General features: G+C 57.0%; 1 protein-coding gene across 1 annotated transcript; it reads right to left on the reverse strand.

The window, feature by feature from the left end:
• Nucleotides 1-3952: 3952 nt before the first annotated feature.
• On the reverse strand, nucleotides 3953-10154 carry SFRP5 (secreted frizzled related protein 5). Its single transcript, XM_043597187.1, has 3 exons — nucleotides 9617-10154; nucleotides 7435-7512; nucleotides 3953-5734 (listed from the first exon to the last, which is right to left on the reverse strand). Exons 1-3 carry the CDS (start codon nucleotides 10137-10139, stop codon nucleotides 5388-5390), a joined length of 948 nt encoding a protein of 315 aa, XP_043453122.1. The 5' UTR covers nucleotides 10140-10154; the 3' UTR covers nucleotides 3953-5387.
• Between the last annotated feature and the right edge of the window lie 925 nt (nucleotides 10155-11079).

Below are 11079 nucleotides of genomic sequence, written 5' to 3' on the forward strand. Positions count from 1 at the left end.
TCTTCACAGAAGGGAAGCCAGGGATAGACAACTTTCAAGGGCAGGTACCGCTGGGAAGATGGAGCCATGGAGGGATTTACCAGGATTGGACTGTGTCTTCCAGCTGGCGGGGGTCCACGGCATGGAGAGGACTGAATGTGAGGTGGCTTGGAGGACGGACTGGCCATCAGAGAATTGGATGCCTGGTTTATTATTATTTTTATTTATTTATTTTTAATGTTTATTTTTGAGAGAGCGTGAGCAGGGGAGGAACAGAGAGAGAGGGGGGGACAGAGGATCCATAGCGGGCTCCACGCTGACAGCCTGATGTGGGACTCAGACTCATGAACCACAAGATTGTGACCTGAGCCAAAGTCAGATGCGCAACTGACTGAACCACCCAGGTGCTCCTGGATGCCTGGTTTAAAAGATGTCCCCAGTTTGTTCTCAGGCACCCACCGGGAGGGACAATAGCCAGGTTCTGCTCTGGCTCTGGTGCCCGTTGGGACAGACCTGGGACAGACAGATACCTCCCACAGCCTGGCTTGAGTTGAGGGTTCTGTCATCTTTTTGTGGTTTGGTGGGGGTGGGGAGCAGTCTCCCGTGAGCCCTGGCAGACTTTGAACTGGTCCTGGTTTCTGGGGTCTTCAGAATTTGTAGTCATTTATCACCTGGCCCTCAGAGCTGAAGCCAAACGAAGTTCCATTTTCATGCCCTTATCTCCATGGAACCTTCTAGGCACCCCTTTTGAGAGGCCGTGGTTCTAGCATCTCCCCTACAGCTGGCTCTGAGATCATGAGAACACCTACGTTTGTAGAGCACCGTACCAGGCAATGTGCTGAACACGACTGTTACTTAAACCTTATGACAATCCTAGAAGCTAGGCTCGATTATTAACTCCATTTAACTGATGAGTAAAACGGAGGCCTGGAGAGGTCAAGTAACCTGCACAAGGTCACGTAGCTAGTAAGCCATGGAGCCAGGGTGTGGATCGTGCCACAGGTGCTTGCAGATGCCTCATCAGAGAAACTTTGGGTGAACGTAACAGTCCTGGTTCTCACCCTCCCCTCTGTTCTGCCTTGCCCCCACTAGCTCCAGGATCTTCTGAGCCACCCCTGAGCTAACTGGAGGGGCCTGCCCATCCCTAGCCCTAGCAAAGTGGGCTCAGCCTCCAGGGGAACAGAGGCAGCCTTGTGGCGGGAGCTCCCCGCAACTGCCAGCACCACTCCCCCTTGGTTGGGTCTGTTTCAACACCCCAGAGCAGCACATTCCATTCTGTAGCACAGCTGGGGGCTGGGGATTCCGGATTCCCCTGGCCGCCTGCTTTCTTCAGGGCCCCAGCAGAGCCTGCTGTCTGGGCTGGGACACTGGGTCCCAGCCCCACACATTCCAGCAGCAACCACCCCCCACGTTGGATTTGCCAAGGAGTGAACTTTAGCCAGGATTACAGCCGACTAAACAGTTGTGGGTTGTGAGCTTCCTTTGTGGGGCTCAAGAGGCTGGATGCTGATGGGGCTGAGAGGGGAGGAGGGGTTGGGGGTGGGCTGCTTTAGGAGTCAGGAGAAAAGCTGCCGTCTGAGGCAGGCTTCTCTGCCGCTGTCATGGCCCCTGGAGGGGGATCTGAGCAGGGCTCCCAGAAATCTTCCTGTAAGGCAGGGCAGCAGAGGCATTGTACCCCACCCCCGCTGGGCTTCGCCCCCAGTAGTATAGTGGTTAAGAGCATGGGGTCAAATCCTAGTGCCACCACTATGTACAAGCTGTGTGTCCTTCAGTAAGTTAATTAACTTCTTTGAACCTCAGCCTCATCATTAAAATGGGGATAATAATAGTACCTACTTCCAAGGGCTGTTGGCAGGATTAAATTATAATACCAAAGTGCCTGGGGTAGTGCCTGCCACCCAGCATGGGCTTGACATTTTTTGATTGCTAGTATTATGTCTTCTCCCCTCCATTGGCTTACATCGCACCTGGGTGTGTATTTTCTGAAGCAAACTCCCAAGTGTAGGTTCTGTCCTCCTGAAAGTAACAACTCCGGGTAGGTAAGATGTTCCCGTCTTTTCCCTGCCTTTCTGCCAGTAGCGTTTCTTAGTTAACCAATCAGGAATGTACTGAGCACCCATTATGTGTAGGCACTGTGCTAGCTAGGTCAAGGCCTTTGGTTAATAAAAAATATTAATTATCATTTAATGAACATTTTCCAAATGCCAGGCACTGGCTCCAGGAGCTTTTCATATATTTTCCTATTTTTTCAGCCACCCTGTGAAGTAGACATTATTACTCCATTTTACGGTGTTCCCAATGTCACATGGTATCTAAGTCACAGGATTGGAACCCAGAACTGGGCTCTCCTACCTCTTTTCACCTGATCCTGAGTGTCTAGCAGCCTGCCCCAAATCCTTCCCGTTCTTTATCAGAACTCTGAGTTTGCACCCGACTGAAACACTTGACTTCCTCTGCTCCCTTGCAACTAGGGATGGCCACGTGACTCCATTCTGGCCGAGGAGCTACGTAGTGGAAATCTACCAGGTGGGACTTGGGAAAGTACTGTTTTCCTGATCAAAAGGGCCAGGGGCAGCTGACAGGCTGCTTTTGCTTGAAGCCCTTCGCTGCCCTGCTGCCTGGAATGTGGTCGAGAAGTGGGGAGGAGGAGGCGACCACGAGAACAGAAGCCACCCCTCGCAGGGCAGGAAGACAGAATGAGCCAGGGACATGGACCTCCCACCAGCCCGTCTCCAGACCTCTCGTGTGGAGCAGCCCCACTGTTTCTTGGGGTTTCTGTCAGAGGCAGCCGTTCACCGACACACAGCCCAGATGCTCGCCGGGCAGCACCAGCTGTCTGTCTCCAGGCCGGCCAGGAGGGAGCATGTTGTGACTGAAGGAAATGAAGGGTGGGCTCAGGCCGCGTGGGGCTTTGCCCGGTCTTTGGAAGGATTCTTCTTGGTCCCAGGGGAGAGACTGCCGGGAGGGTCCCACAGCAGATGTCGGGAGCAGAGCAGAGAGCAGGGCTTGACCCCTGTGTGGGGGGCGGGGGAGGAGTGCTTTACTGGGGCTTCCCAGGATGGGCTAAGGGAGCCTCTCCCCGCCCGCCGCCTCTCACTGGCTGCCAGCACCTGACAGAGGTCGCTATTGTGCTCTAGCCAGAAGTTGCTTTGAGTCCTGTGTGTTCAGTGGAAAAATAATCCCTGGTCCTGGTTGACCATAGAAGTGTCCGTAAATATTTGGTCGGGGTAGGAGTTTGGGAGACAAGGGGCAGATTCAGGGAGCTGGAGGGCTCTGGGTGAGGGTGGGCGGCAGCGGCTTCCTCGGAGCTGAGGACAAACAAGCAGGCCTCTGCTGCTCCTGACCTGTGGTGAGGCCACCTGACTGCCCGGGGAGGTGATTTACGGGCAGGCTGTCAGACCACCTGTTAGCTTCCCCTGGCCCCACAGCAGAATGTGGGCCCTTTGGCCTGCCTCACTTCTCTGTGGCAGCCTGCTTCTCTGAGAGCCCTGGAAGCCAAGGTCCTCCTCACAGGACGCGCCCCATTGTCTTGGAGGAGCGGGGAGCCTGGACTGGACTTGGCAGCTATACGTACTGTCGCTGGTGAGGAAAGCTGCTCTGGGGTGTCCCCAGCCCCCCTGCCCTGGGTACCTCTGCCTCGTCGCTCGGCATTCCTGACAAACCCCTGGGATTTCCTCACACCACCCCTTCCCTGAGTAGCAGGAGCCCGTTGCCTCCATTTTAAGCCTTCTCCCCTCCCTGCCCCATTCAGTTCACGGTAGCGGCCTGCGTGTGCTCTGAAGTCGCTGAAGAAGCCCCTCGGTTATTATAGCCACTTCCTTCCCGCACGCAGGACCAAGAAGCTCCAAGCCTGAGGTAACCTCAGCCCCTCATCCTCCTGCCTCAGCGGCTGGCTTATCTAGATCAAGGTTTTCAACACAGGCGGCATCCCACCCCGGAGAGCATCTAGAGATTCAGATTTCCGAGCACCCTCCAGAGATCCAGATTTAATTGCATAGAGTGGGGCCCAGTGTTTTGCAAAAGCTCTCTAGATTTGAAGGTTTATGTGTGAAAATGCAGATTCTGATACAGCAGGCCTGGGGTGCCCCCCCACCCCCCCCCCCCCACCCCCCCAGCTTGTATTTCTAACCAGCTCCTAGGGGCTACAGATTCTCTGGTCCCTGTAGCACAAGTCTATACCATTATCCCTACAGTTCAGGATCAGTGCCCAGTGTGTGTGTGTGGGGGGGGGGGTGGCGGGGAGCAGGGGGGTCTGAGTGCTGAAGGGGTAGGAGAGACATGTTTAGACCCCTGGCTCTTCAGAGTAGTTTTCTGTGCTCCAACCTTCTTGGGAACTGAGGGCAGACATTGTCAGGGAGGTGTGGCAGGATTGTGAGAGCCTTTTGACCATGGGAGAAGGCTGGGGATCTTGGCATCTCCCTCTTCAGGAATAAAAGGAGGGCCATCTCCATCCCTCACTTAGTGATGGGGATGAGAAGGGTGCTCTCAAGGGATCTTACAAGAACATGGGCATTGCTCTTAGGCGTTCCAAGTATGCCTGTGTGGACAGGCCATGGGTTATGACAAGGGCCTCTTCCTAAAAGTCCCTTCTGACCCTCCCTCTCTCCACCTCTGGGGACCAGCTGACAAAGAAATAACCTAGTCAAAACCAACTTATTTTTCTTTGATTTAATTAAAAACTTAAAAAAAAATTAAAAACCAAACCTTGCCTGCAACTAATCTAGTATCTATGGCCTTGCTGCGTAGCAATAATTTACTCATCATCAGGGTAAAAGGGACATGCGGAGGCTGAGGGATGAATCCCAAAAAGCAGCCTGTGGGAGGGGGTCTGGGCTGGGCTTCTCCAGTCTAGCAGGAAGAGAGAGGGGAAGAGATGGGGAAGGTGGGGAACTGTAGCTGGAAGGTGCTACGACCCTAATGCCCCTCCTTTGGGGGGACTATGATGACACGAGGGAGCAGTGGGGGTGGGGGACTGGCCCCCAAGTAGCTCAGCCTAATAGTGAGACTTTCCGAGGCGAGGCCTCCCCACCAACAGAGTGGAGCTGACAGCATGGTCTGTTCTGGAAACCACCTCGTGAGGCTGCTCAGAGCCCCTCCATGCTTCCCTTGCTCTCTCCTCCCACCACCTACTTTCTGAAACCCTGAGCTTTCAAATGAGAAAGCTCTGCTCCTAAGAGAAGTCCCCAGGGACTCCAGAACCCCTCAGTCAAGGACAGCTTGGGTTCCATGCCCATTCCTTAGGGCCTGTGCTGGTAAGAGCTCTGCTCTGCATGGAACCGCTCTCTGTCAGGGCTGGGTCAGCCTGGGAATAGAGGTGAGGCCAGATGGGCAGGAAGAGAGAGAATGCCCCAGGGGTGGGGACAGAGAGCAAGGCACAGCTGGCTGGATGGGGCAGGGAGGAGCGTCCTTCAGTGGGGTTCAGCAGCCCCATAGAAGAAGGGGTAGTAGAGGGAACAGGGGTAGGAGAACATGAACTTGACTGCGAATTTCATCTCCTTATTCTTCTTGTCCCAGCGGTAGACGGCCATCAGCAGCAGCTGTCCGTCCACCTTGCGGCCCATGACCAGGAAGCTGCCGGCCAGGCTGTCCAGCTGTGGACAGGGGCAGCTGGCACCATTCTTCATGTGCAGCACCAGCCTCTTGGTGTCCTTGCGCTTCAGTGGGCCTGGCTTGAGCAGCTTCTTTTTTTTCTGGGCTCCAATCAGCTTCCGGTCCCCATTCTCTATCTTGATCTCCTTGATGCGCATTTTAACCACTGTGTGTGGGGTGGGTAGACAGAGGGACCGTGTGAGAATGGGCAGGTTTGCTCCGGCTGCTGGTGGCCCCACCGTTGGTGCTCAAGCCTGAAGTTCCAAGCCTGGGGCTTGGGAAGGTGGGCTTATATGGGTACATTTTTGAAGCTCCTATCATGTGCTGGACTTTCATCGGCACTATCATGTTTCAGCCTTGAGGTATTGGTGGGGGGGAATGAGGTTAACCCCAGAGCCCCTGCCTTTCCATGACACCAAGTGCAGGGTGGACAGCTCCTGGTGGGGAGTGGAGTAGGGTGTCGGGGTCCCCAGGAAATACCTCAGGTGGAGCTACCCAACTGGAAGGGGAGGTTTGGTGGGGGGCGGGGCCCTTGTGACGGAGGGAGGCTGGACTTCATGATCTCTGGGGGTGCTTTGAAATGCGATTTCTGGCTGTGTGTGTGTGTGTGTGTGTGTGTGTGTGTGTGTTTGGAGCAATGATGGGCTGATAAATGTTTGACAGCTGGCCCTAGGGAGGGGGCCCGCTCTGTAGCATGTGCTGGTTCCCATGGGGTAAATCCCCCCACCATGGCCCACCGCATCACAGAGCACTAGGTTGGGAAGCGTGCACAACCAGCTCTTGCTGGTGCAAACACACCACTGTAATCTGTGTGACTGTAGAATGGGTTCAGAGTGTGATGTGTGGTGCTGTGTATTTTATGTATGAGAGTATCTGTGGTATGTCTGGAGTGTGAATGTAGGGGTGAGCGTGGGGGAGGTGGTTGAAGGCCTGAGTGATCGGGGTGATCAGGACATTCAGGGTGGCTGCAGAGAGCTTCATACAGTTGGGGACTGGGAGTCTGGAACATGGGGGTCACTTGGGCTAGTCTCCCCCTTCTACAGACATCTGGATCCCCCATCTGTGTGAGCAGCCAGGGAGATGCCAGAGAATGATTCTGTCCACCCAGGGAAGGAAACTTCTAAAACCTTTCTATCTCTCTCTTTCTCCCCTTACCCCCTCTCTTTCCCTCTCTCGGATACACACATACCTTGCAATAATAGTAATCTCTTTACAAACAGACTAACAACATAAAAGACTTGCTGAAGTAAGGATTTCATTGCTATCTCTTTTTTACAGACAGGGAGGCTAAGACACAAAACAGGAGTCAACTTGGCAAAGGCCACATGCTGGGTCGTGTGGGCCTGACTAGACTTGGCTCACTGTCCCAGGAGTGGAGAGGCCCCAGGACGAAGCCGTGGGACAAGTGACTGCAGCTTGCCTGGCCAGCGGTGCATCGGGTACCAGGCCGAGGTGCCCAGGGATGAGGGTGCTGTACTTCCACCCTGGGGCCCATCTCTCCCCCGGGTGCCCCCATCCATCTCCGGGCTTAGCCTGCTTCTCCTAAAGGGAATCCAGCCCTGGAGGCCCCTCTGTGGGCCAGTGCCAAGGGAGGACTGGAGGAGCCCTGGCCAGGGATGGTTTCTGGGCCCATGGACCATGGCCTTGAGGGGCTTCTGAAGCCCCTGAGATAACCTGCAAAAAGAGCTGCATTTCCCTGGGGAGAGGGTTCATGGCCCTGATCAGATTCTAAGAGGAATCCATGATGCAGAAACTGTTAGTATTCAGTGTGATGGTTGTGGATGTGTGTGTGTGTGTGTGTGTGTGTGTGTGTGTGTGTGTCAAGGAGAGGCACTGGGGCAGTGGCCATGTGGGCTCCACACTCACCGAAGTCGCTGGAACACATCTGTTCCATGAGGCCGTCGGCACTGTGCTCCATTTCACACTGGGCACAGATCTTGGTCACTGTGAAGAGAGAAGCAGGGGTGGAGGCGAGGGAAGCTCATGAGGGGATCAGAGTTCAATAAACCACTTAGAGCCCAGGCTAATGACTGAAGAGCCACCTCCCCCTGCCAAGGCTCCACTCTGTCATCAGGAACTGGAATGACGGTACTGATGGTCACTGAGGGGTTGTGAGGTTCAAAAGAGATAAGGTTGCATGGGGACAAAACTGTCCCAGTGGGCACCACTGCTCCATGGCCCTGGCAACTGCAACCATGACGTGGGCTGTCTTCTAAACTTTGTTTCATTTAATCCTCAGACTATGAAGTATTACTATTCAAGAAAAGAAAACTGAGGTCCAGAGTGGCTACCCACTCTGCAAAACTATTGAGAAGTGAGTGTAGGACTCAGGATTTGAGGCTCCCAGGCTAGTGCTGCAGTAGGGGTAATCTGCAGGGGCTTTCTAGGAACACAGGTCCAGGAAGGTGGGGAACAAGTGACACTGCCAGAACAGGGACTGTGGTAAACTGAGGGGACCACCCTCTAAGGTGGGTGGCTTAGCGTGGCCAGAACTTCTGATTTTTCCAGGGAAGCCACAAATCTTAATTTTTATATGAAATATTTTGTTTTATTGGCCACACACACGCTTTGGGCCGCCTCTGGTTCTCAGGCCACCACACAGCACCTGACCTCTGTCCCATGTATCTGCCTCCAGGTAGGTGCCCCATCACAGGGGAAGGTGGGCTTCAAAGAGGGCAGGACTGTGCGGGCGGGGCCAGGTGGGGTTCTGAGCCTGGGATTTCCCTGCCTTACAGGCTGTTAATATTGGGGTTCCAAGGAAACCAGAAAAAGGAATCATGCCAGGATCCCTGTTAGGGACTGCACTGTCTCTGCTTGAGCTGGCTGTCTCTCCCCTGCTTCCTGACTCCAGCACAGGGTATTTCCCTTCTCTCCACACTCTCCACACCCAGTCACAGGACCCCTCTCAGGAGGGGACGTGGGGGTGCAGGACCAAGGGCTGTGTGGGTGAGGCGAGCCCTGAGGGGGTGGGTAGGGTGGTCAGACAAGAAAAGGGGAAAGCAGTGCTGCCTCCTGGGGAAGTTGCAGCATCAGGGGCTCCTTAGACTCCTGACAAACTGCCCAGACACAGCTCTCCTGCTCATGCCGCTGTTTATTCCCCGGTCTGGTGCCCAGCCCAGGCTTACTCTGCTTGGAAGGAGTTTGGTGTTTGGGGCGGGCCATGGGGCGCACAGGGAAGGGAGGCTGAGGCCAGGGAGAGATTAGGGGTAATGGGACTTGGGGCGGTTGGGAGGTGGCACGTAGGATCTCACGGGTTTCTGGAACCTGAGCTGGCTTCCTATATTACTTATGGGAATACCGAAGCTCCAAGTTCAGCAGCTCTCCCAAGGGCTCCTTGTCAGTGGCAGACGCTGGCAATCTGCTCTTTCTTCCTGCATTGAGCTTTTACCCCAAGGCCTCCCAACCTGGGGGATTGGGGAAGAGAGTGGGAGAATTTGGGGTTCCCAGGTGCAGAAAATGGGGGGTGTGAGTGTTGGGGGGTGGAAACCATAGCCCAGGAGTGTGCTTACCCCAGTCTTCGCTAAACCCCTTCCCTCCGCCCTTCTCCCCTCCCGAGGTCCCAACACGGGATGGGAGTGATGCTTGTTTTGGTGCCCTGGGGTCCAGAGATGTGGAGGAGGTGGATGGGCTTGGGCATTGTTTAGCGACCCTGGGCATTCTTGGGCTTAGGCCACAAGGCATTTTATGGGGATGCCCCAGGATGGGGGGACAGCATTGGGGCTACCCAGGGATTCCAGAGGTTTAGGAAGGTGGGCGCTGCCAGGGACCCCAGGGGCGTCTTCAGGAACGGAGTTGGAATGGGGAGAACACGCGAGCTTTGTCCAGAGCCTGGGAAGGCACTAGTCTGGCAGTGTGTGGGAGGTGCTGGAAGGCTGTGGGGGACAGTTCCCGGGGTACGCAGGGCTGAGCGAAGGCGCTGTGTGTGTGTGTGTGTGCGTGTGTGTCTGTGTGGTGGGGTGCCATCTGCGGGAGGCTAAGGGCCCAGCTCGCGGGCGCCCGGGGCTGTCGGAGCGCGCGGGGGCAAGGGTGGCGGCGGCGGCGGCGCTACCTGGAGGCGCGGTGGCAGGCAGGTGTCCGAACTGCACAGCGATGCAGAGGTCGTTGTCCAGGGGGAACTTGTGGCAGTGCAGCATCTCGGGCCAGGGGAAGCCGTAGGCCTCCATGAGCGGCGCGCAGCCGGCGCGCACGGCCTCGCACAGCGAGCGGCACGGGTAGATGGGCCGGTCGAGGCAGACGGGCGCGAAGAGCGAGCAGAGGAAGACCTGCGTGTCCGAGTGGCAGCGCTTGGCCAGCAGCGGCAGCCAGCTGCTCGCCTGCTGCTTCACCTCGGCCAGGCTCTCGTGCTCCAGCAGGTTGGGCAGCCGCATGCGCTTGTAGCCCACGGTGTGGCAGAGCGGCAGGTCGGCGGGGATGTCGAGGCACTGCGGCGGCTTGGAGTACGAGCGCCCGTGCAGCGGCTCGGCCTGCCAGCCGTAGTAGTCGTTCTCCTCGCCGCGCGCCGGCGCCCCGTGAAGCGCCCCCAGCAGCAGCGCCAGCGCGGCCGCCCGCGCGCCCCCCGCCGCCGCCCGCATGGCTGCGCACACCCCGGCCTCTCGGTGCGCGGCGCCCCCAGCTGCCCAGGCGCGCGCCCACCGCCCTGCCGCTCCCCTGCAGCCGCCGCCGAGGTGGCCCGAGTGCTCGGCTCCCGGGCGCACCGAGTGATCCTGGCGCCTCCCACCTCGGGGCTCCGGGCCCGGCCTCGCCGCGCGCCCCAGCCAATCTCCGGCCGCCCGGCCCCCCGGCCCCGGCTGGGAGTCGAGGTGGAGCCCCCTCGGCCCCTCCCGCCGGCTCCCGTGCGTCCCGCCCCGCGCCGGCTCGCGCTCCCCTCTCTCGCGCACCGGCTCCCCGGCCTCAGCGCGGGGCCGGCCTCGCGCCGCTCCCGGGGCGTCCTCACGTCCCTCGCCTCCCTGGGCATTACGTCTCAGGTCGAGTTCTCCATCCTTCCTCCTTATCTCCCTCCGCCACAGCCTCTCCTGTTCCTTTTCTCACTCACTTCACTTGCTTATCTGTCCGTCTCGGCCTTTCCCCCTCCGCTCTGTTTTCTCTTCCCTGACACCTCGGTTCTCCTTTCTCCTGGCGGGAGGCTCCTGGCTGCCCACACCCTCCTGCTCCAGGAGGGCAGTTCTTCACCCGTCCGATCTCGAGCATTTGTCTGAACTCCCCCTGGTGCCCCGCACTGTGCTGGCTGCCAGGGAAGCAGAGATGGATCTGACCCAGGACTTCCCACCTCCAGGGACATCGTAGCCTAGTGGGGGCGCAGGTAATCATAACTGCCATTCACGGAGCTCCCACGGCCGTAGACACGGCGCAGCACTTCACGGCTTTATCACCTACTATTTCCATTGCTAGTTAATGCTTATTGGATCCTTACTGTGTCTGTTCTAAGCACATCGCATAGGTTACCCTGTTTAATTCTCAGAGCAATGCTATAATAAGGCGAGTGGGTAGTTATTATCCCCACTTTACAGATAA

This window comes from Prionailurus bengalensis, chromosome D2, assembly GCF_016509475.1.
Source record: "Prionailurus bengalensis isolate Pbe53 chromosome D2, Fcat_Pben_1.1_paternal_pri, whole genome shotgun sequence".
NCBI lineage: Eukaryota > Metazoa > Chordata > Mammalia > Carnivora > Felidae > Prionailurus > Prionailurus bengalensis.

Coding starts and splice junctions, on each gene's coding strand:
- SFRP5 (XM_043597187.1), bottom strand. CDS start 10,139: ATGCGGGCGGCGGCGGGGGGCGCGCGGGCGGCCGCGCTGGCGCTGCTG. Junction 7,513..9,616: donor GCCTGCCACCGCGCCTCCAG/GTAGCGCCGCCG, acceptor CTCTCTTCACAG/TGACCAAGATCTGTGCCCAG. Junction 5,735..7,434: donor GATGTGTTCCAGCGACTTCG/GTGAGTGTGGAG, acceptor CCCCACACACAG/TGGTTAAAATGCGCATCAAG.